At 42.1% G+C, this 24,905-nt stretch overlaps 3 protein-coding genes across 6 annotated transcripts in view; 1 reads left to right on the top strand and 2 right to left on the bottom strand.

Annotated features, from left to right (window-relative positions):
- Positions 1-73: 73 nt before the first annotated feature.
- LOC105279813 (G-protein-signaling modulator 2) lies at positions 74-6,476 on the bottom strand. Its single transcript, XM_011339853.2, has 8 exons — positions 6,432-6,476; positions 5,266-5,631; positions 4,855-4,997; positions 4,532-4,771; positions 3,923-4,397; positions 3,470-3,687; positions 3,221-3,365; positions 74-2,911 (listed from the first exon to the last, which is right to left on the bottom strand). Exons 1-8 carry the CDS (start codon positions 6,474-6,476, stop codon positions 2,708-2,710), a joined length of 1,836 nt encoding a protein of 611 aa, XP_011338155.1. The 3' UTR covers positions 74-2,707.
- A 580-nt stretch (positions 6,477-7,056) lies between these two features.
- Positions 7,057-12,064, top strand: LOC105279810 (A-kinase anchor protein 17A). 4 transcript variants are annotated; one of them, XM_011339846.3, is made up of 8 exons: positions 7,057-7,703; positions 8,450-8,655; positions 8,839-9,261; positions 9,463-9,611; positions 9,692-9,899; positions 9,985-10,149; positions 10,264-10,402; positions 10,476-12,064. In XM_011339846.3, the coding sequence occupies exons 1-8, from the start codon at positions 7,532-7,534 to the stop codon at positions 11,477-11,479; spliced, it is 2,466 nt and encodes an 821-aa protein (XP_011338148.3). In that variant the 5' UTR covers positions 7,057-7,531; the 3' UTR covers positions 11,480-12,064. The 4 variants fall into 4 exon arrangements, with proteins under 4 accessions (XP_011338148.3, XP_026827150.1, XP_026827149.1 ...); XM_026971349.1 differs by having other exon boundaries at positions 7,560-7,761; positions 8,427-8,655; XM_026971348.1 differs by having other exon boundaries at positions 7,564-7,703; positions 8,321-8,655.
- Positions 12,065-12,452: 388 nt separating this feature from the next.
- The window catches only part of LOC105279927 (small conductance calcium-activated potassium channel protein), a 77,389-nt gene continuing 64,936 nt past the window's right edge, over positions 12,453-24,905 (bottom strand). Inside the window, exon 10 of the mRNA XM_011340055.3 lies at positions 12,453-24,569. Within this exon, the coding sequence (XP_011338357.3) occupies positions 23,946-24,569 (624 nt within the window). The 3' untranslated portion in view covers positions 12,453-23,945. The remainder of the gene's footprint in view (positions 24,570-24,905) is intronic.

A 24,905-nucleotide genomic window follows, 5' to 3' on the forward strand; every position in this document is an offset into this window, starting at 1 on the left:
AAGCACACGTGAAGCAGCACCTTCAGACCTCAAAAACATTTATAGGGTGATAGATTGAATACATCAAGCATTCTGGAAAAAGTGTATATATTTATTGATCCTCTATATATATTATACAGTATTATATAGACAGGATGGAATGTACTTTATACTCCGGATAATCGCAAATTAAAAATTACGCCTTGATTAATATAGAGAAACCTATGTTAATGTCTAGCGTAACGAGAGTGCCCGTTACGAAAAAAAAAATTAATATAAAATAATATATAATATAATCTCTAAAATAAGTAAAAAGAAAAAAAAATGGTAAGTCCTACAAAAGTTCACGCAAGTTCTACGATCGGCATGATTTATTTATCGTTTAGCTGTCGCAGTAATATTCTTAGCCCCTGTTCTCTGATTGCGCGCGATGAAATCAAAGCACATATATGTACAATATTTCTCGTAATCATAATTTCATAATAGCAAAAACATATTCAGCAATCGATCTGGTAATTAGTATATCACTACTCTTGCACTCTTGTTGAATCAACTTATATTATCGATACTTTTTCTTTCTTTTTTTTTAGCGCAGATAACAATGTCGTTGCAGTTTTGTCGCTAAATCGACATCTTAATTGGTACGGAGTTACTTGATTTACTTTATGTACACATTTGATCATTAGAACAGATGACACGCCACAGTTACGTACGTCCTCCACGTTTGTACATTTAGACTAATCAGCCTAATTTAGATTCACAAAGTCTTGAAACAGCAACAGATGTACTGCGTCATAACGAATCCGAATTGTTCAAAGTCGAAACCAAAACGAAATCGAAACGATATTGGACACGGAAATCTGTTTCGAATTAATAATTCTACGAGTGGAGACGGAATACGCATGAATTACGAATTCAATGCTTCACCGAATTCAGGTAACATTCAGCTCCACGTCAACGTTTCTGTTACAAGACACGACAGTAAATTCTCGCACAAGCGATGGCATTCGTACTGGCAACGATAACGGATTCATTGAACAAGTTTTCTTTCCCTCCCCCTTTTTTGTCAGGTCCTTTCTCAGCGTATCGAGAATCTTTGGCACTGATATTCGTCATGAGGCTCCGTTCTATTAAACATACAATAAGTAAAAATAATATTCATACACCATCATCCTTTTTTAACTACAGAGATTTGTCACTCTTCTCCCCCTCTGTCTAAAAATCTTTAAAAAATATTTCATCCAACATTAGCTATATGTGTACATATATACGCGAAGAGGAATCGAAAAGTAAAGTGTTATTCGTTTGCAATGCGTTGCAGTCAACGCACGCCACCCCTCTTCCCCTATGCCACCCGGCAAGATTTAGCAGTTGTTTCAATACTTATGCAAATATAATAATAATAACAACAACAATATGCCTAAAGGAATTGCTCATGATTGTAGCTTTGATTACAACTTCAAAGACGACAGCAGAAAACTTTCTAAAGCGCACATTATGTATCGGAAAAGACGTAGAGTGCTATCGAGAAATTATGCAATTTGTCAGTTCTGTTGCATAGTGAATAATTAACATGCTCACTTTACTTTTTTACTCCCACGCGAGTTATTTATTAGCGTCACGATTATCCACGATTGTTTAGCAACTAGGAGAGTTGCGCTCGACAGCGAGACTCGGCGGTGCACGAATACTCTTCTCACTCACTGTACATAACGTCTACGCGCGCGTAATATATATCCCTTAAAAAAATAATCCTGCGCTTCTCCTTAGTAGATCGAAGTAAATTGAAAAGTACGCGCGAGAAAATATATGTGTATAAAAAATAATGAAACTACGATCCTGAGGGTGTGAACATTGCGGGGGCGCGTCTCCGCGTGTCCTCGTCGCGAAGTAAACCGTTCCCGAGGACGGTTCACACCCTCAAAAGCTGGCAGTGCTCGGAAGACCTGCTTTTCCACGCGCGTTTCCAGCCCCGTGTAAAAAACAGGTGTCGTGTGAAGTTCTTGATAATACTAACCAGTGCATGGCGGTTACCGGCGCCGCGTCACATAAATCACGAGGTGGTCGCTCGGCAAACGCATTTACGTTTATTTAACATTCGCGGTTGACGGATAACTTACTTATCGAACGTAGCTCGTACCAGCCAGTTTTTTTTTTTCAACAATTTACTCGATCAGACAGCCGGAGACACTAGACGGCAGTTATTACTCCTAGACGTCAACTGAAAACTCGTTCATTATTGCATTATTGTTTCATAATGCTCTTGCACAACTGACTCCTACAGCAATCGCTAAACTATAGATTAATTACGGGAGGTTACTTATCGTTGGCAGAGACGCGCGACAATCTACGCGAATAAACAGTTAAGTCCATCCGAACGAAATGACGACCCGGGTGCAGAGGTTCATCCTAAATCCTCTATCCTTAAGAGAAGACCGTGAGGAAAGAAGCTTCTTCTCACTATCCTACGATTTAAAAGTATTTTCGCACTCGGGCACGATGTCTAGTCAATCGCAATCAGGCGTTTCGAATCGTCGCCTTCTTGGATCGGAGCCAGGCCGTTCGGATATAGTACCAAGAGCTTCGATATCCTATTAAGTAATCAAGAAAACGGCATTGCAGCGACGATTGAATGGTCAGCGAAGGAATGTGGTTGACAAATACGTAAAGCGAAAGAATTTAGCGAATGGAACGTATTATGGCGACTCGGGTCACCATCTGCTTTCGTCTAGCACGCTTTGCCAGGTCCGGAAGCTCTCTGATCCTCCATCCGCCCGGCTTGAAGTCTTTGGATTAGGGCGAAAAGGTCCTCCTCGGGCACTGTGGAACCTGACTGAGCGTTTCCGTTGGCTCTTCGACCCCTTTCCTCCTCGGCGTCCTGTAAGCTTGACGCAGCTGGTAGTGGACTCCGCTGATCCTCTAAACGTGAACTCTGGAACCAGACATACGATGCTTCGCTCGAGATATCTTTCTTGATGGCAGAAAAGGCAACATATTTCAAAACAGACAAAACAATTTTACGAGACAAATCAGTTTTTGGCAAGCAAAAAGACAACATTATAATTTAATGATATAATTTTAAATTTAATTTAATTTTAAATTTGTGATATAATTTTTAAACAATAAAAATCTTTAGAAGAAGAAACGCATTATTGCGCATTAAATCTCGAGGTATCTCGAACATGCGTGGAATTCCAAGTAGCATGTAGTAAAGTTCTCGATAATGCAACACAGCGCATACCTGACATCTGACAAGCATCTCGATGAAGGAATCATCCGCATCCTTGTTAGTATTCAGTCCTGGCAGGTAAGGCAACGTCACCCGTTGCTCATCCATGCGTTTACTTTGCATTCCGGCGATTAACTCCAGCAGATCTTCTCCGTCCCTGAAAATAAGATCGTCAAATTTTTATTGGCCGTAAAGGTGTAAATTCGATATATCGTAGTAAGACGGTGCTCGTCTTTGATGAGAAACGATATCTCTACGTACTTATCCTCCATTTCGGATGCTTCCGGCGTGATTGCTCGGTACTTCGAATTGTGCTTCGTGTTGAGCGCGCAGCGTTGATCGTCCATTCTGCCCGACTGGAATCGGGACAGCAGATCGAAGAAATTATCTTCCTCCTTCTGAGATGGCTGCGACGCAACGTTGCTGCCTTTGTCCAACGCGATATCTGACTGATCCTTCTGCTTTGCGTCGGGTGTGAGCTGATCAATTAAGGAGATCCGATTTTATTAATAAATTAATAAAATAAGTGAGCAAGGTATTCCAAACAAAAGAAATAAAAAACTTCTCGACCAATTTAGCTTCATGCAATATCTTAAAAGAGAAATACAGTAATTAATTATAAAATTAGAATCTAGTTTGAAAAATAATATAAAACAACTGCACCGATCTAACTGTAATTTCACGACAACTAGATTGAGCGAAGATCATACAAACCTTTATGAGATCCAGATTGTCCATGCTCTGCCGCCTGAGTCTGTACCTGTTGGGTGTGGTTGCTGGGACGTTCGATGTTGCGTTCGCCGACTTCTGCGTATTCAGATTCTCTTTATTGCTCTCCTGTTGCTGGCTCTTCTCCAAGCCAAGCATCTTCTGCAGATCGTCGACGTTCATCTGCGCGGTGGCCTGCCCCATTTGATCCTCCAGCTCTTTCGAGATGTGCAAATGCAGATTCGCATAGTGCAGCGCCTTCTCGTGATTGTCCATCGCGGCGTAGGCATTGCCCAGCGACCAGCAAGCACGTCCCTCGCCGACACGATCCTTCAGTTGCTGGGCGATACCCAGATGCCATAAATGGTACTCTATGGCCGCCGAGTAGTCGCGCAGCAGGGTGTACGTATTACCCAGAGAATAGCAGGCTTGCGCCTCTACCTCGCGGTCGCCCAGCTCTTGTGCAAGCACTAAAGTCCTCCTGAAAATTGCGATCAATGAAAGCGCAAATCGCGAAATGACGTAGCCGAGTCTTAGAACTTTTCATTCTTGCAAAAAAATTGATTAAATGCCAAAATCGCAAGATATTTAACCCAGTAAAATCGTGATACTTACTTGTAGTGCTGCGCAGCTTTCTCAAACTCGCCCAGAAATATGTGCGAGTTGCCCAGATTACTGTTGGCCCTTCTCTCAGCCGGCTTGTCGCCAAATTCTCTGGCGATCTTTAAACGTTCATTGTGGTAATAAATGGCTTGTTGGAAGTCGCCCAGCAAATAGAACGTATTGCCCAAGTTGCCACACGCCCTCCCTTGTGCTGCGGAATCTTCCAGTTCCCTCATGAGCTCTAAATTTTCTCTGTAAAATAAAAAGTGAGTCACATCATTAATTGTCAATAAAAATTAATAAAAAGATGCGAATTAATCGACTCATGATCTTACTCATAATAATGTACAGCCTGTTGCAAGCACTGTCGAACATCCTCGGAGAACTCTCCCGGATCCTGATGACCTATCCTACCCGCCTGCTTACCCTTGGCATGATACACGTTCCCCAAATTGTAAAGAGCTCTTCCTTCGCTGAGCTATATATTAAAAAATCAAGAATGTATAATAAAATAATACACGTGCAGATGTTGAAAATAAATTGAGAAATTTTTTGCTAAGAGAAAAGTAATCTAAAAAACAGTAATATAGTGAGAAATGAATTTATAAGAAAATACAGAACCTTGCTTGTCAAAAAATTTTCTCATGCATTTTTAAATCAAGATTAATTTGCAATCGATTGAAACATTGATTTTCTTGCAACAATGATAGAACAGTGAAAGAGCGATGAAAAAAATACCAATATACCTTGTCTCCGATCTCTCTGGAGATCTCCAGATGTCTCTTGCAGCATATCATGGCTTCGTCGAATTTGCCCATAACTTTCAGCGTATTGCCCAAGTTGCCACTGGACTTGGCTTCACCCAACTTGTCGCCCATGTTCCTGGCAAGTGTCAGATCTAGTTTGTGATATTGCATCGCCTTGACATAATCACCCAGGTAGAAGTACGCGTTGCCCAGTTGACTGTAAATCGCGCTCAGTATCCGCAAATCGTCCGTGCCGGCCTGAATCGCGGCCTGGAAGAACGCCACGCCTGACTTGCAGTCGCCGGATTTGCACAGGCGTTCACCTTCCAGTGCCAATTCCAGACACATATTCCATCGTTCACTATTCTAAACATAATGAAAAACATCATATTATATATTTTGTTTTATGAACGGTTTGTAAATCAATTACTTCTGATCATAAATTTTGTGCATGTCGATAGACTTGCACAATTATTCATAAATTAGTGGAATTACTTTATAGCTACAATAATTTTTAGAAACACTTTTTTAAGATGTTTTCTTTAAAAAAAAAAGTTTTTGAGAGAAAGAGATACTGAATACTAATGTATATATTGTGATCATTATACATATATATATTTTTTAATGAAAAATACACTAGAAAAATAAATCTCTTTATCTTGCAGTATCAAATAGTATCAAGAAAAGTCACGATACTTCAACTGACAGAATTCTAAAATGAAAGATAGAAAAATACTGATATTATTACATACACAAAGTTTATAATTTACTTTACAACATGAAAAGTTAAAAAAATTGAAAGCTCTTATATACACATCCCATCTTGACAAAATTGGGAATTAAAGTTTTCATAGAATAAACTGTTTCCACTCATAACAGTCACAGCATAAACAGACATCCTAGCATGGCAAAACCTGCTGCAGAACATAAAGGCATTAAGCAGGGATGACAATGAAGCCTGCAAAAACCGAAGGCGGAGTGCAGTGTTGTCGGTCGCGATCTCCGAAACACATAAAGTACGTCGCATACAAAACTTATGCGAGTGAATGCACGAAGTAAGCAACTGATAGCAAGAAGAAACAGGTGTGGCAGTGGTCAGCGTTGCATGAGTCACGCGCGGTATGATCAGCGATCTCTCAACGATCTTTCGACTCCGATGCACTCACTTGTCCCTCGGACGAGAGGTTTTCCGCGCTGGCGCTCAGAGACATTCTGGCTTCGCCTTGTCTTCTTCAGGATTCGCAGATGAACACCACTCGTTCAAGCGCCGTTACGACGAGGCGGTCGTGCGTTGCGGTCGGTTCGCGAGGCGACATTTATCGTTCCCGGTAGCATGTTCTCCCGAGCTCCCCGAGTTGGCTCACGATCGCGTCATTCTCCGAGCGTGTCCTCTGATACTCTCGCTCGCGGAGCCTCCCTCCAACGCGAAGCTGCTTCGCGGCGCGTCCAAACAAATGGCGCCGCTGGCACAGTACGTGCGTAACTCCCTATCGGCGGCTTGATGTGGGTGCTGGTGGAAATAAAAATCTCGTGTGCAAGGTAAACAAGATATCCAGCAACGCAGTTTGAACTGCTGTCTCCTTTGCGCCGTTTTATACCATCCGCATGCCTATTCTTGCGTTATCCAGCTCGTCGTACATTTAAAAATAAGGGAAAAAGAAACTTTGACTACTTCACCGTTGAGTTGTACTACTACCTCACTTTTTAACTGTAGAGTCCCTACTTCTAGGGACTCTATCTTCCCCGCGACCCAAGTGCACTCTGGTGTACCTTATGGCATGTAACGCGACACATCATCTTACACCGTGATTCATGATCCATGAGTCTGCGACATCCCGCGAGTCATTCGTTTCGGAACGCTTGTTTATCCTCGAGATCGCTTTAGATCGTTTGGGATACATCGAAATCCATTGAGATATATTTCTTACGGACGCGCGTGAGAGGAGGAGCGCGGGTGGCGCATTCGCGTTCGCGTTGTTCGCTGATCCTCGCGTCGTCTTGCCGATTATCGCCGACTCGTTCACGCATCGTGTTCTGAAATCTGAACTTGGCAGACTCGCAGCGTAATCGCAGCGGTGTCAGTTGCTTCGAGGAGAAGCATCTTCGCGAGCGTCGCGCGACGCAACCTCTCTACTGAGGCGTTCTCATCCCGCCAGCTTGTCGCGAGACACGCTCAAAGAGAGAAGTAGCGAGTGAGAGCCTAATTTGATCGATCCATCGTGACCATTAGCGCGTCTCACTCTGTAGTAGCTTTCTTTAGCCGACGATGAGCGACAATAAGCAGGTAGGTGAAACTCCCAGTAACGAGGTTGTTAACCGATTTCGAAGCTGTAGGGACCTGAGCGACATTGTACCGTTGTACGCACCACGCGCGCTTTACCTGAAACCGCTTGCCAAAGTTAACGTGTCGGTCACTCTGCCCCAACTGAAGACTCCAGGTAAAACATCATCATCATCAGTAATGTGGCCTCTGTACGAGTGGCCACCTCCCCAGAGGTTGCACCATAATCCTGTCTTTTTCTCTGTATCTTCTGTTCTTTTTTCTCTTTCGACTATTTTATATATTTCACCGAGTTCTTTTGCAGCATATATTTGTTATATAATTTATTATCATATTATTCTTCCCGTTATTGCAAACTTTGGTATATTTGTCAAGCTGAAGATTTTATGATGTAAATTTTTGATAGTAAATTTGGAGAGTGAGAGGGGATATTCTTGCTTTTTAAAAGCGTGATCTTGAGTAAATTTTGTAACATGTTTTTGTTAAAGAAATATTAATATTATTATATAAATATGTTCTAAAATAAATCTAAAACTTGTTAAAATGATATATTTTACATTTGATTTTAATTGAATATCGATTAGTTGTGATATAATTCCAGATGTGTTTTCGGCAGGCTTTTAACATTTATGCGATTGATCAGTTTAAAATCGACTTAACAGATTAAAGTAGCTTGCCTCATATTAATCAATCTGCAATTATTTCTCTCTGCCACAATTTTATCAAACATACACATACATTTGTGCTTGTGCCCTCAACGATCTCTACCAACAGTGGAATAACGTAACGTTCAACCAATGGAAGAGAATACCATGATGTCAAGTGATCCGTGCGATGCCACGAGCACTTGTAACAGTCTAGTAAGCACAGCTTCTTACAGAAACTTAACTGCGCTATGAACAGGCAAAACAATATCAACATGGGAGGTAATGGAGAAGATCCGCACGCTTATACTGCCGGACGAATTCGCGTCTCTGAAAGTGGCCAAGAGCACGCTGGAATTCATCCGGCTGGAGGGCGACCTGCGGGACCGGTGCAGGTTGCCGAGGGTGCTCGCCAGGTTGGACTCGCAACGTTTGAATCTCGCTGGTTTTCCCAACGTCCTCAAGGTACTGTTAGGCTCATAGATTTTTAATCGTGACATGAAGCTACAGTTGTTACTTGATTGTTGTTTTTATGAAATTAAAACATGGACACCGTTAATGCAGAAATGATGTCTTCTTAGTCTTCATGATGTGGAACATATTAAGAGCGTTAAAATTACATTAGTTTACTTATCCTAATTTATCAAGGTCCGCGCGGCCGAGGCGAAGGACGATTTCCCGACAAGACACAGCTGGGATTCATACTTCAGGGATGCGAAACACATGAACGAACTGAAAGCTGGCGAAAGACCGGACACTATCCACATTACCGGTCTTCCGGTTGAATGGTTCACCGAAGACGGTGCGAGCGTGCCGAGCGAGTCACTCATCGTCAAGATCTTCAAGAAGTGGGGTACGCTGAGGAGAGTCGACGTACCCGCGGCAGACACATACAGGTCTAGAATGCGACTCGGCAATAATATACACAAATTCAGCTACGAAGACGGCATATTTTTTTACGTTTACGTGCAATATGTCGAGTACATGGACTTCGTCAGGGCGATGGACGCCTTGCGCGGTATGAAGTTGCTAAAGAAGGATGGTCAGAAAGCGCTGACCACGCCAATAAAGGTGTGTGAGTGTGAGAAGTATGACGGCCAATATAAATAAAAATTATTTATAACTTATTGTTTCTATATATATCGCTAGCAACATAGTGTAATAACAATGGCTTGAAATGACATGTAAAAGTAATGACAAACAATTGGAAAGAAATATGAAGCATTAGAGAATCGAATGTTTATTATTAACGAGTAAAATAATTCCGTACAGGTTGATTTTGATAAAACCAAGCACATGAGCGACAACACAGTATCGCATCGAGACTTCGAAAGGAAACGCTTAATAGCGCAGGACAATTTAGCGGCAGAAAAACTGCGAAGGAAAGAGGAAGAAGAGAAGAAGCAGCGGGAGGAGAAAAAGTAAGCCCTAAAAAAGTGCCGTAAGAAGTTGTGCTGCGAACACAAGATTGTGCAACATAAAATTTTCATTTTGCTTTCAGAAAAAGGGAAGAGGCAGATTCGACAGCGAAGAAGAATCGGCAGCAGAAACGGGAGGAGAAACGGAAACGTAAGGCTCTAACAATGTTCCGCAAGCAGGAGGAAGACAAGGTATCGATGAAGATCGCCAGAGAGGAACAAAAATTGATAAAAGCTCAACGACAGTTGGAAAGCATACGATTGATGGACGAATTGTTTGACAGGATAAAGGTGAGATAGATATCAATGATTTTTCAAGCATGTTGATGGAAAAATATAAAATTGTTTGTAAGCCAATACATTTCTTTAATCGCAGATGAAAGTGGAGAGGAAAGAGATTAAGTTGGATCACAGCGTAAGCGCGGAGGCGAAGAAGGACGAGAAGAACGAAACTGTCAATAACAAACTAGACACGGAGCAAGATAAGAAAACTAAGCAGGAGAAACAGCTCAAGAAAAAGAAGAAAGAGAAAAAGAAGAAGGTATTCTATGCAATACCTTACACAAAACTCGTTACTAGTCTTCGTCATGATTATTTAATGCAGTGCAACGATCATTTATGAAGCATCATTAAATAATATAACTATTGTTTGCAGAAAAAACGAAAGAAGAAGCTGAAGAAGGGTGATGAGTCCGGGTCGGACAGCACGACTGACGAAGACTCGGACAAGGAGACGGCAAAAAAGAAGCTCAAGAGCGTCCTGATAAAGAACGACCACACGTCTTCGTCTGCAGGTATAAATCTTGATTAAATAAAACTTATTGTTATACTACGAGGGGCATAATGTTAACAATCGATCCGTCGCAGGTGCCGTCGTCCCAGCCGCGAATCTTCCTTATGACTATTCTGACTCGATATCACTATCAAGGATACCGATATTGCCGCCGATCGCACATAATCCGTTCCACCATCCGCCGAGGATGCCGCGGTATCCGGGAGGGCGCATGCTAAGATCACCAATGTCGGCATACTCGATCCATCATTCCATGCTACCCATGGGCCGCGGTTACATTCCTCGATGCGACATGAACTCGTACGTATTGTCCAATCCGTATCTGTACAACGGTCAATACTACGAGTACTTCACGCATTTGGTGAATCGGGACTCGGCCAAGGGGCGTAATCGTCGAAAATCGACGAGCAGATCCGCGAGCTGGGCGCGGACTAGATCAGGCTCTAAGCCCAAGTCCGGCAGCGCGTCCAGATCGCGCAGCAGGAGATGCAGCGGCTCGCGCTCGAGGAGCCGCGGCAGAGTGTCTAGGTCGAGATCAGGATCGCGTTCCTCCAGATCACGTTCGAGACGGAAGTCACGATCGAGGAGCCGTTCGAAGTCACGTGATCGTCGGAAGAGCAGGTCTGTCTCGAGAAAGCGGTCGAGATCGAGCTCCAGGACGAAGCGCAAGAGCGGCACAAGGTCGCGCAGCAAAAAACGCAGCGGCACGCGCAGCAGGAGTCGCGGCAATAGGTCGAGGTCGAAATCAAGGTCGCGTCGCTCCAAGTCCAAGCGGAAATCGCGGTCCAGGAGCCGCTCCAGGTCTCGCGGTAGCTCCAGAAACCGTTATAGAAGAAGGCGCGGAAGATCCAACTCTGTCAGGGTCACGCGAGCGAAGTCGCGTACCATGTCGCCCAGGCGGAGATCACGTAGCAGTTCTTGGTCTATGCCGAAGTCGCCAGGTCGGAGGAGCTGTTCCTGGTCGCGAAACGCCCCCGAGTCCAATAGCGAAAACGTGAACAAGACATCGAGCGAGGTAACTCAAGAACAATCGGCGGAAACGACGGAAACGCAGAAAGAAGCGAACTGTGTATTATAATTCTTCTTTCATCGAAGAGAAAATTGTTTTCCAAAAATACTGCTTTTCTGATGATGTTATTGATGTGTTTATCATTGTATACTACAAAGAAATATCAGGAAATGCTTCTTGTAGATCTTTGTATGATCTTTCTTCCTGTATATAACTTGTAAATAATTGTATCGTTATTACTCTCTTTGCATTTGATTGCCTATAGGTTTTTACGTTTAAGCTGGAGAATGTGGGTTTGCCTGTACATGTTTATTTATATGATAAAATCTGTTTGAAGTATTGCGTTGAAGATGTAAAACGCAGATGTTTTGCATTGAAACAATTTTTAGTTAATACTGACGTCAAAAGTATATGGAAAATATTTCTTTAGAAAAATACTCAGTTTTTGTCATCAAATCGCAAGAGTTTGTGAAGTATCTTGTTTGATGAATTAAAAAAAATTAATAATTAATGTTTTACACATATACGAAGGCCAATTGTTTAATATTAAACAATTCATGATGCGAACGTGCTACTGTATTTTTTCAAACTTTTACTTGACTTTGTTTTTTTTTCTATGTATCCTGCTTTCTCCATTAAAAGTTTTTTCCACTATTTTCCATTTTTCTTCTCGTGATTTAATAACCTTTGTGCTCTCACATTATTTTTCTTTATAGTTCTCGATTGAGGAAATGTCAGCAGCAGAAGGTTCATTTTTTATTTTTGCATAAAATGATCGACAGGAATACGCTTCATATCCAACGAACTAAAAAAAATAAGCGTTAGAAATACCAAAGGTAACCTACCTTGCCGTAAAAATCTCGGAATGTAGCGTGCAGTGATCTTCGACTTCATGGTTTTACAAAAACCACGAGGATGATCGCAATGATCGGTGTCGCCTTGCTGAATGCATCCACAAAATATCTTCCGGACCTCTGAAACGATCGCTGGAGGATAAGTTCAGGATCGATTGCGAGCGGGGAGTAAAAACACGCAGGACACATCCTTCTCCGACTTGCAAATTTATTTGTTCTCGGCATGAAAACGCGTTGGTTCACAGACACCGTATAGTTACATACGCGCGCTTCGTCGTCCCGTTCGTTTAATAGTGTGATCGATCAGCTTCGTGATTACGCTAGTTTTTAAAGAGTTATCGACCGGGGCCCTATTTTTAACGCGTGATCGCAATTTTTAATCGGTCGCTTTAGTGCCATGGCGTTCGTATATTTCTCTTCTTCTTCTTCTTTTTTCTCTCTCTCCTTTAAAAATATGCGCTACGTTTCTGTCACCGCTATTATAATTAATACACGTGACGTTTATGTACACACCTCACGTAGTATCGCAACCCCTTCCCCCCTCCCCCTCCCGTTCCCCTCTCACAATTAATATATAATGGCAAACTCGTCGCAACGCTCACCACCGTCCTCATGTCTAATAATGGAAGATACTTGTCGTTTCTCTCCGTCGTGACGTCTCCGTCCCGCTTACAGATTTACTGGGGTTATACTTCCCTCTTTCTTCCTCCCCTCCTGTTTTAATTAATCCCCTAAGTTGACCCTATCCTCGGAATTGATTAGATATTGACTACTTTCAAGATTCGTTGCGTGGAATTTGTTCCTTTAGATTAAAGCGACGCGGACGATGACGCTCATCCCCGAGCCGACCTTATCAGCTGCGATTATAATAAATTACACACCCTGCCGAGAGACACGCTAATTGTAATTAGCTGCGAGTCGACTTCGACCCTTGAAGTGCATCCCGGATTTCGCCCGCACGTCACCCTTCGCACGTGATTAATTAACGCGAAAGAGTTATCTGTACAAATGCGCTGTAATAATTAGCTTCGCAAATAGGCTTTCGAAGATTAGCTAAATGATAAAGGAGAGCGATATAGTCGCTCGAACTAATTAATCGTAACAGCCTGCGATTACGGCGTGATTAATGCTCACGTTCCGCAGCGATCGAAGAATGTAGCTAAAATCTCACGCGCGTTTCGTGCGAGTATTGAAATTTATTCAGGAATTTTTTACGCGAACGAGAATGCTCTCTACTTAGCATTCTGTTTAGTATTCAAAGAGTTAAGTCTCGTGGAAGGGTTGGCCCAAGCTCGATCGGCTGATGGCGCGAAGTAAATCCTTTCGTCAGGATCTCGGTGGCCGTCGAGGATCATTGAGTGATCCTGATGGCCACCAGGAAGAGCGTCATCGTCCGCGTGAGTTTTTGTTAAGTGAGAACCTTTCAGCGTCGTTACATCGTTCAAGTCTAGGAATCACAGAAACGCCTGACTGTGCTTCGACGATCGACATCGTTAGATCTCTCGTCTCTCTCTCGACGCGACATAGTTATAATTATATATATTACACTATATAATTGTATTATACATAGTTGAAATCATATAGAGATACAGGAATCGGAAAAATGCCAAAGAGTTCTAAAGCTTAAAAGAAATCAGGAATCTATGCACGTACGTACGTGTATATGCAAAGTTCGCGCGAATTAGAAGATCAGAAAGATAAGACAAAGCATTTTTTGCTCGATTCAGATTTTAATTAAAAATTACAAGTGTCTATATTATCAAAAAGAGATCCGCAATTTTGAGGATCTAAAACTATCGAATGCCAGAACTCTTCGGGAACAGCAAGCTGCGCGGAAATCGGAAGGTTCATGCATATAATGAACTAATTTTAAGAGATACGGGTTGTTCTGCGGAATTGAAGTTACAAGAACGCAAATCTCAAATCAGAGATAATCGTTTTTCTAACGCTTGCAACCATAGCTAATTTTTAAAAGATTAAAGATAAATACAGGGTGTCTCAACCTTATCAAGTGGCCTATCAAGATCCTTGGACTAATCTTGAATAAATTTTTTTCCAATGAAAATATCGAGGGACTGACAGATCTTAGAAAAAACTGAAACTGATAGGTTTTTCAGGAATTAAGTTTTATTGGCTACCAAAATCTTAGTTTTTGTTTACTTGATATCCAGTGGATTTTATTGTGATAGATTTATAATTTGGATTTGTTATGGCGCTATCTAAATTCGAGAATTATGACCGCCTTCGACATTTTCACAGAAAAATCGATTGCGGATTGATGAAAGAACTCCTGAATGAAAGAGACATCCTGTACATGTGATATACATATGTATAAACGTAATTATATAATTATAACTATAGGAACAATCTCGTTCAAGCGCATATCGCGCCTACATAGTCCTTGAACAACGATGTGAAGTACTAACACGACACCCTGTGTGTTACTTCCTCGTGAGCCCGACCTATTGAGCCGGCTCAAGATCGGAAAGGATACACAGAAGATGCAGCGTAGAAGGAGTTTTGGGAGGATCCCCCACGTCCCTACAGGCGAACGCTTCGCGAATCGCCTGTGTTTCGAAATATCGATTATAGGTGCGTGTAGAAACTTGATGAAGGAAACTGATAAAGGACTTTTGGATATGAGCGAGCGTATGAGCGGAACATTCTGGGAAATTTTACGCAAAGTACAATATGCGAAAATAAATATCCGAGTATTCTGGAAAATATGTTGTTAAAAATCATATGTTCACTCGAGATTAAATTATTTGTTCAAGACTAAGAGTCACGATAATAATTGAAAGGATGGCTAGAAAGAAGGCACACATAGCAAAAACACCGTCGATCGATTTCAGCCATTTACAAGTCCATCGATTATTAATAAAACTGCAATCTCGTTTTGAAATATCTTGTAAAATAGCATAGAAGAGAGAGAGAAAGAGAGAGCTTTGCGCACATTTCGCGAAACAGTGTTTTTGCTCACGTGCTCTTTCCCTAATTATAGTTTATTGAAGATAATTTAATGGGAGAGTGTATTAAAATTGTTCAGTAGCAGCTGTGACTTGATTTTCTCCAAGACCAGCCGGAGATTACAACGACGATAAATTATTCTCTCGCCCTGTGTACTTTCCCGATCATAATTTTCTGTCTGTCGCGCCAGCATGCAAAAATGTAAAACGCGCGTTCGTCGCGAACGCGAATCTTTTGCAGTTGCATGAAAAACGGTATCGGACGATGCATGTTTTTCCAGGATTAACGGGCAGTATTTTGTATCTTTTCCTACGTTGTCGTCGTAATAAATCTCAGAGATATAGCAAAACTTTGCAAAACGCTTCAAGTTGTTTTTAAGTGTACTTTATTTCTACGCGTACTTTTCTGGAATTCCGTGGCAGATGGCATTATATCATTGAACGTTTGATAAAATATTTGCGTTGATAAAATATGTTATGATCGTTATGGGATATTAATCGGAAATAATCAACGCTGAAACATTAGAAGCAGAATAAATCCGATGTTTCCAGTGATGAGCGTCTAAGAATGCGAGAATTCAGAATTCTACGAGGATAAGTCCAAAGTTATGAAGGTCTAATGCTTCGAAATCCAGAGTCCTAAAGATCAAACATTCCGGAATCCGTAACGATCAATTCTGAGAGAAGTCACAAACATCCATAATCATGAGGATTTTCTAGGAATTAACTTCAAAGTTGTCAAATCTGAAATTGTAAAATCCCCAAGCTGAAGATAAATTTCTGCTATGATGCAAAAATCTTGAATCAAAAGTTCAGAGATCCAACGTTAGGTAAGTATTTGGCTAAAGGATTTCAAGAATTCAGAAATATCAAATTCAATGCACTATAAGTTTTGGTGATCATCTGAACCTTTTTGGCTTTATTATATATATTTTTAATATGTACATTGAGTTTTGGGAGTACTATCTGAAGAATCACAGATCGTACATTCCGGAATCCGTGATCGAGAAGTATCCAGGATAAACAGTCGCGCGAGTGTTTCAGGTTCCAGAACCCAGATCTTGGATTCCCATTATCCGGGTAACTCTACGTGTGTACATTCTCGTCGATGGTCGATCAGCGGGAGGTGGGAAATCGGCTGGGGAAATCGTCGATAGGAACGCCGGTATTAACCGGTCGACGTGTGCCGCGACGTGTTTCGTTCGCCGCGATCTGGCGTGCGCGCGATTAAACATATTTTAGTCGATTCGTTTAGCGGAGTCTAAAAAAATATCGTTAAGTCTCGTCGTAAGAAAAGGTTCGCTCTCGGTGCTTCGTATAGTATCAAAACCACTTTTAGCCCTACGAGTTTTCTACCGCGTATGATGCTGCACTCGCATTGCCCTTAACGGTGCGCCTTCGTCCTTTCTAATGAATACTGTATGTCTGCTGCTCTGTGTGTGTGTGTGTGTGTGTGTGTGTGTGTGTGTGTGTGTGTGTGTGTGTGTGTGTGTGTGTCTGTATATATGTGTGTGTGGGTTTGCTTTAATTTTACTCATACATATTTATTTTACTTTATCAGTATGTTTATGCATATACGTACGTAGTTATGTACGCTAATTTGTGCCTCGTCCTATGTCCGCCGTCGTAAAGTAATCAAGACTAATTAATAGTAACAACTTACGCGAGATATCATATTAGCTGAGTTAGAATATATGTATATGCGGATGTGTGGGTATATGTATAAATGTTAATGTTAATATATAGTCCTATATCGCCCTAAACCTGTAGGGAGGAAACTTTCTCTATAGTCGTTAACAGTAGTCCGTTTTGTTCCAAGATCGTGAATGCTATTTTAATGGTATAGTTATCATGGAAATGGGGAAAGTATTATAGTCGCGTGCCGCAAATGACACAGAGGTGTGTAATGGCGAAGATTATAGCGGATTATGTACCCAGCGGTACTGAATGGCATGGATTACATGGTGCGTTATTATAACATGTCCTGTGATGTTGGTTTTCAATAGCAGAAATTATGAAGGATTGCAATGTTCTGCATGTCTTTGGAAATTACGCTAATCAGTAGTGATGATACGGTGATGATGATGAAGATGATGATGGCAATGGTGAAGATTATGCTGACGATGATGATCACGATAACGATGATGATAATGATGACAATAATAATAATGATGGTGTTGATATTGATGATCATGATCATGATAATGATGACGACGACGACGACGACGACGATGATGATGATGATGATGATGTTACAAGATCTCAAAATGTTTTTCAACCTTCTTGATCGCAAAACAGAACGTTCCAACCAGTCAATGTATCGAAGAATATATATTTCCGAAGTTTCAGAAAGCTGCGAAGAGGTGTATAAAATTTCACATAATTAAAGCTTCAAATTCACAGATACGTAGTTTCGAGAACGTGATGTAAAACCAAAGTTTCATGAATTTGAGCTTTCACGAATGCAAAGTTCTACGAATTTGAAATCCGAGGTTAAGAAATTGAACAAGGCTGTAGACTTGAAAGACTTCTAAGCTCTAAGTAAGATTTAAAGTTCCAAGGATTGCAAAATTCCAAGTACCAGATACTCAAACTTCTAAGAACTAAGAACGTAATGTCATAAATTGCGCATGCACGTAGATAATAATTGCAGCAATCCAGCTTTTTCAAGAATATTAAATTTAAACTATTCATGACTGCAAAAGATCGTAATATCAAATTTTGTAATAGCAAGTTTTCAAAGATTTTGGAAAACGCAAATATCTAAGGAACCAACCTTTAAAATTCTAAAATCCGACGTTAAAAATCCCAGATATCATTTCAGGGAATATTTTCAAATGACCGAATGATCCAAATGAAGCGAATAGAACGAATGACGAGTTAAAGCTTTGGGATTGCATGCAATGATGATGAGATGACGACGATATTAACAGCACGAGTATAACAATTGTGTTACGCTGCGTCTTATGTGGGTTCTTTCAATGCTCTCAAAACAGGGAGAGAGAGAAAGAGAGAGAGAAAAGAGGGAGATAGAGGGAGATAGAGGTAGAGATAGAGATAGAGAGAGGAAAAGAGAGCTCGTTAAAAACAACGTTTCCTTAATACATGGTCGCTAGGTCACCCTATAGATTAATAAGTAATATTTGTTACTTTAATAGTTGTTGGTCATTTTACGTAACAGTTAGATGGCGACAGCCCATTAGGTATAATATTGGTATAAGATCCTCCGTAAAGAGTTTCTGAGAGTTAAAACCGTTTAAACGCTACCGTTATTCATCGTCGTGACGATAATTCGTAATAATCATAACAATAACAATCATAAACGAATATAGATAGTAATAACTGTAATGCTCATATAAATTCGCCCGAGGCTGCGCTCTCGCGCGCGCTTAACTTTATTTTTCTGCTTTTCGTCTCGTTTGTTTTTTTTATACTCTTTATTTTTTTTTACTCTTTATTTTAGTTAACTGCGTGTAAAGAATTAAGTCGATCACCGCTCTCGATCTTCGACACCTTCGACTTTCTTCCCGTCTCTCGCGTGTGAAATCATCGCGTCGTGGTTTACCCTCAAAATGTCAATGTATAGTATGCGTATCACTTCGAAAATTATGATCATTTTGATCGTTTTCGATTAATCTTTTATCTGTGATCTGCACGTGAGAAGAGACGAGAAATCGTCTCGTTTTATATTCTTCGTGCACGCTAAATTAAAGCCGGAAAACTCGGTAATTCGAAATTCTAAGGCGTTGAGAATTTTTGAAAGTGCCAAGATCCAAGATTTTGAGGATACAAAACTCGCAGTCCTACACGCATGTTCTACACTGAAACGACAGTCGTAAGAATACAAAGTTTCAAGAGCTCCACGTTTTAGAAAAGCATAGTTCCACGAGTTCCTAAAGCGGACGTTAACATTCCGCAGGCCCGCAATTCCGAAAACGAAAAAACTCCATCTAAAGATCTAAAGTCCTCATCGAAATTTTTCTCAAATTACTACGATCTTGGGGGAACCGGAGTTTCAAGAACAGTTCTCCGGTTCCAGCGATTCGAGAAATGAAGATCCTAAGGATTCAACGTCTGAAGCAACCATATATCAAAAGTTTATGTACGCATGTCCTATAGATCGGAATTTAAAGGATCGGCAAGGATCCCAAGGCTAGAAAGGCCGAATATCGCCCAATATAAAATTTAAGGTTTCACAGACTCTAACTTTCGAGGTTCCGATGATTTGAGATTCTGTAAGCTTAATATATCAAACGCATTTGCCGATTACGCTTCTTCTTGTTATCGTTCATTTCTTTTATCTCTCATCGCATTAAGTAGCCTTCACTACGTCGAAGAGTTCGGTAATCATCTACATATCCACGTTATTACGTATACTAACAATATTATAGAGTCGGTGTCTATCACCTAAGAATCCAATATTGAGACTGTTTTATCTTTACGTTTTTATACTTGGCGTGGTCTTCCTGGCACCATAATGCACTTTTAAGAAATCTATATAAAAATATCGTGGAGTTGTCGTGTCCAGTGCGTTGAGTCGCGAAAGAGGAATGCTCCTTGAACAGGATGTGGGGGAGGAGAAAAGCAACAAGGAAAAGGGAGAAAAAGGCTGGATGGACAGGAAATGTCGGAAGAGTTCAAGGAAATCTAACCGGTTGGAGAAAAATAGAGGAAGAAAGCAGAGTCTTGGAGTCGGACATCGATCGAACATTCCATTCGGATAAAAAGTTATAAATAAAAAAGAAATGTGAAAGAGTTATCTTGACGTGCAGAAGATAATCTTCCTGTACCGAATATCGAATGGAAATTCATTCTGCGATCTTTTTATTCAATGGTCAAATAACAATCGCACGAGAAAGAGACTGAATTTTTATTTTCTTTTTATTTTATTTTCCATATTTTTAAATAAGTTATTCGTACTATTAATCTTTGATCAATCAGCAATGAACAATCAAAGTAAAGAGTAATGTTAGAAAATGAAATTGAAACGTGATAAAAATGGGAAATGGCAGAACTTTAGTGTAGTCTTTTCTGCGAAGGCAGAAGAATTTCTTTGAATTGTTCCATTGAGATAGTATGCCTTTGTTAAAGAATAACTGTCATATTATATATATCATAAAATTCCAGTGAAGATAAATTCCAGAAATAAAAAAGTAATTCACGCAATCAGAGTAGGTAATCACGCAAATTTTTATCTCGGCGAAAATATACCTCATTCTTAAATAAAGAGATCATTTTTATTCTTGAATGAATTTCCAATCTATTACAGGACAGCAAAGTACTTTGAAGTACCTCAATCATCGAACAAGTTTTTTTTTCATCGTTTAGTTCGCATTTGCTTCTTTTATCCAGATGAAACATTTGTTCAGCCATGGGAGAAGGTAGAAAATAAAAGAAAGAGGGAAGAGAGAACGAGAAGGAAACAGAGAGAGGAATAGTATGAGAACCTTGTGAAAATTGTGTCTGTTTTGGTCCCGTTTCGCATTGCGATTAGCCGCGAAACTACGCTTTCGAAATGAAACGATGACGGACAAGACAAACCAGGTCCCAGCTTTATCCGCATTAGTGAGCTTTTTCCGCGTGAGCTTCTCCTTGTGAATGGCCGAGGATGAAAGCGGCTCGACCGATTTTCCTCCTTTCATTCCGCGAGATTAATCAATGGCGATAAATAAATGTTAATTAAAACCGAGATTAAAAGAGTAGATCCTGCTGAAGGTTAACAGTTCAAATAAATCTAAATAAAGCAGTGCAGGAAATCTGATTAATGGAGATAATTAAATCAGAAATAACTCAATGAATCCATTTTCGTATCAGATTAGGAACAATGAACTCTTTCCTATAAAAATATCGGGATATTTAACATTAAGCTTATCCACATCTTTAACAATTTCAACATATATTTTTATAATTCCACATAAAGTTAATTTGTGCTAATTTCTTTTAATCTTGAATTTCTTGAATTGAGAATCATTTTAAATTAACTGCAAGCGGCGGATATTTTTACATAACTAATTTGACGATGAAGAGATGAAAATCGCTCGAACTCGCCTTGTGGAGCCCCGATATAGAATCTTGGTTGCCGCGTGCGATTATAATGGTTGCGCTAACAAATATATCGTCGTGCCGATACGTCGAGAATCTGAACATCTTCGGGACAAATATCGCGTCGGAAAGAATTGAAAAACACGCGCTGCGAATTACAGCGAACGTACATTGTGTCCCGGAAGGAATCGAGTAATGGCTGCTTCTTCAATTCAGATCCTTCAACATCTTTGAAACTAATCCGCATTCGGTTCTTTTCGAGACACCCTGTACTTCCGGCGCACCAGGTTTCTTCGTTCCCGAGCGGGACAACGTTTTTCTTCCTCGATAAATATCGCAGTTCTACCTCTCGAAATTAAGCCATTCGCCTATGACAGGAGAAAATGAAATATACCGGCGATAATTATAAAAGGAATAATAGCTACGCTATTCCACACGGGCAATCCGCGTGTATGTTCGATGCGCGGTCGTGGCCGTAAATTAATATGGAGATAAATTTAAGCGACAATAATTAGGAACGGCGAGAACACGGTGAACGAAAAAGCCTGGCCGAACGCGCCGCCGAACGGGAAGTCGTTGGCAATAATTAGTTTCCCATTGTCTGGTCGATCCATTTTAATTAAGCCTACCCTCCCCGCACGTGCCGCGCCGCGCCACCCACGCGCGGCTCCGCGGTTCCGTTATAAAAAATCTTCAACCCCCCCCCATCCCTCTTCCCCTCAGTGGAAACGTAGCCGCTTTCTTTTGTACCCGTGCGCCATGTGTACAAGTATACACTAACAATATAATATCCTATGTAACCTACGGACGTTAAAGCGGATAAGATCACTTTGCATTCTCTCTATTCGATACTTGGACACCTCCGGTTGGTTCCGCGCCGACCCTTAAAGCGCACTGTTCATCAGAAAAAGAATCTTTTCTCAACACAACGCGTAATAAACGATTGTTTTAATCGTTGCCAGTTAAAGAAGAAAAATGTTTCATCGACGAGTGGATCTGAAGATGATTAGAGATAATAAAGGGGAGGAATGTATGCACGCGTGATTACACAATAGCTGACCGTAATTGATCAACCCGAAATCCGTATCGCGTGCATTCAGTATTAAACGCGACGATGTGATCTCGAATCTTTTTTGTATTTGAGAATTTGCAATTTCTAACGTTTTGTTCGAGCGAGAGGGTGAATTTAATATCCCCCGGATACTCGAATGTGTCAGAAATTGTAAATTGCCCAGCTGCGGTACCTTGCTATACCCGAATGGATTTATATCGCGGGATTTTTGTTCCTCCAGCCTTTTTATAAAGAGCCCAGCTTTTTCGCGCCGCATTCGTGTAGAAGCGTTTCACAAAAGGGCTGAGTTCTCTGTAGAAGGGCTGAGAATTACGATTCGACAGAGGAGATGCGCGAAAATCCGTTTTGCGCTGTTCATTCCAGGTCGGGGATCGATCGGTCGCATTTAGTTTCAAACGCGAGATACGGATAGTCCTTTAAGCGCTTCCGCGTTGTTAGGGAGGCAAAGGGGGCGGATTACCTTAATTACGCGCGAGGCTTTAAGGGCCAGTTTGGATTACCTGCCGGCCTAGTCCCTGTCCGCACACGCGCTTCCTGTACACGCAACGTTATGCCCGTCCGCGCTCTTCACGAGGTATACAGAGATACAAGGTGGAGTTCCTGTGTGTCGAATGTACATTTAATTATTAAGAAAGTTATTCAGGCACGCAAGTTGGGCAGGGGAGCAGCACGCAGCCAGTGGAAGAAGCCGCGCGTACCTCATGAGTTCCTCTCCTTCACGTCTGCCTAAGATCGATCGATCGATCGCGATCCCTCCTGACTACTCAACTGTCTACTCGCGAATAGCTTCAACCCTTTAATTGCACACTTTTGTGAAGATTGGCAAGCGGAGGATGGAGGACTGGAAATAATCGAGCGGGAACGTTTGCCGGAAGTAGATGACTGAAGATTTGGACGCGGATGGCACGGCCTTTCGCGGAGAAGATTAGACAGAACAGGATTTGGAAAATTCGGTGCGAGAAACGAATATCGAGTGATTGATGGCAACTATATCGCAAACACGCATTGAGTGGCGTCCGGTAGAGGCTCTATGTAAGTTCAGTTTTTTTTCTATCTAATCTGAACCTCCTGAACAACGGTCGCTTCGTCGTTCTAACTAGATTTTTTAAGCTGAGAGTGCGGCTTCTCAAGGAGGGACTCGAAGGTACGCGCGGGACGCAAGATGGCCCGTCGTCAAGACGAGTTTCGCGCGAAGAACAGACGGCCGTATCACGATTTGGTCACCAGAATTAGAACTCTCGCTTGGAGTGCGTCTCCTGTTTTTCCCTCCGAGTCTATACGAATCACCGCGATGCAACGATCAGGTCGTCCATCGCGATGGACCGTCAGATAATCATTCGACAAGAAAGAAGGAGACGCCGCTCCAAACGCGAGTCCCTACATTCGTTTGTGCGAAGAGCGAACTTCCGGCCGATCTATGCGACCGTGACGCGTTTATACCTCGGCAGTACTGTATCAACCCGCGGCGATGATCATCCACCGATGATCATCGCGACCACCAACGGTATCTGGACGCGGACACGGCCGCGGTCTGTGATCGCGCGCAAACCAAGCGCCTCGGGCCCTTTTTAGTACGAATGCTGCGGCTGCAGTGACGAGACTCAGCTGTGCGCCGACGTATCCGAGCCTTGGCTGTTGCCTAGTCCACCCATGCCGGCCTGCGAGGTGAGCCTGGTGGCCGACTGCGAGGTCGTGGTGGTATTCACTGTGGCGGAGTGACTGAGGCCGTGATGCCTGCCGGTTTCCGGCACCAGGTGGGGTGTGCGGCTGGAGACGGGCGGTAGGACCGGGCTTACCGGCCATGGGTGTAGGGATATGGTGCTGGGCGCGCTGGGCACGCTGCGCGAATGCGGTAGAAGGGGTGAGTTCGACAGGCTGGCGAGGGGGTGGTGTGCGGCGGACGCGCTGCCGCTGCCGGTTACGCCCAGGCTTGTGCCCGACGAGACCGCGCCACCGCCGCCGCCACCGCCGCCGCCGCCTCCAGCGGAAGCCGCCATCGCCACCGCGGTGTCCGGGTGAAGGAAATTACGACGCTGCTCCATCCGCTCCGCGTGCTGGGCCAAGCAGCGAGTCAGCTCCTCGGGCAGCAGCTCTAGCTGGCCCTGCAGCGCGCCGAGCTTCTCCTCTAGGCCGACCAGACGGTCCTCCAGACCCTCCAAACGCGTCTCCACCGCGTCCTGTCGCGTGCTCATGTCCGAGACGATCTCGTAGACGGTGTTCTGCGTCTGTCGAAGTGGAATCAGACCAAGTACGTTAGCAGGAGGTGTCAAGGGAGATCAGCTCGCGAACAAAGTTGTTGCGAGGATTTTATGGACAACCCACATTTGTTTGTTACATGACTAGACCGTAAAGAACTGAATCCCGTTACGAGAATTAAATTTGATACAAATTGTAACGAAAACAAAAACAATGAATGGTGATTTTTATTCGTAGAGAGAACTGTCCTGACAACAGAAATAAAGGGAACTGCTAATTGTGATTGTAGTAATCTGTTTTGATCTTTCATCTCCCGCTTGTTTGCTATCGCAGCGATATTCTATCGAATTTTGAGCGAGAGCGGT

Source organism: Ooceraea biroi, chromosome 7 (assembly GCF_003672135.1).
Source record: "Ooceraea biroi isolate clonal line C1 chromosome 7, Obir_v5.4, whole genome shotgun sequence".
Classification (NCBI taxonomy): domain Eukaryota; kingdom Metazoa; phylum Arthropoda; class Insecta; order Hymenoptera; family Formicidae; genus Ooceraea; species Ooceraea biroi.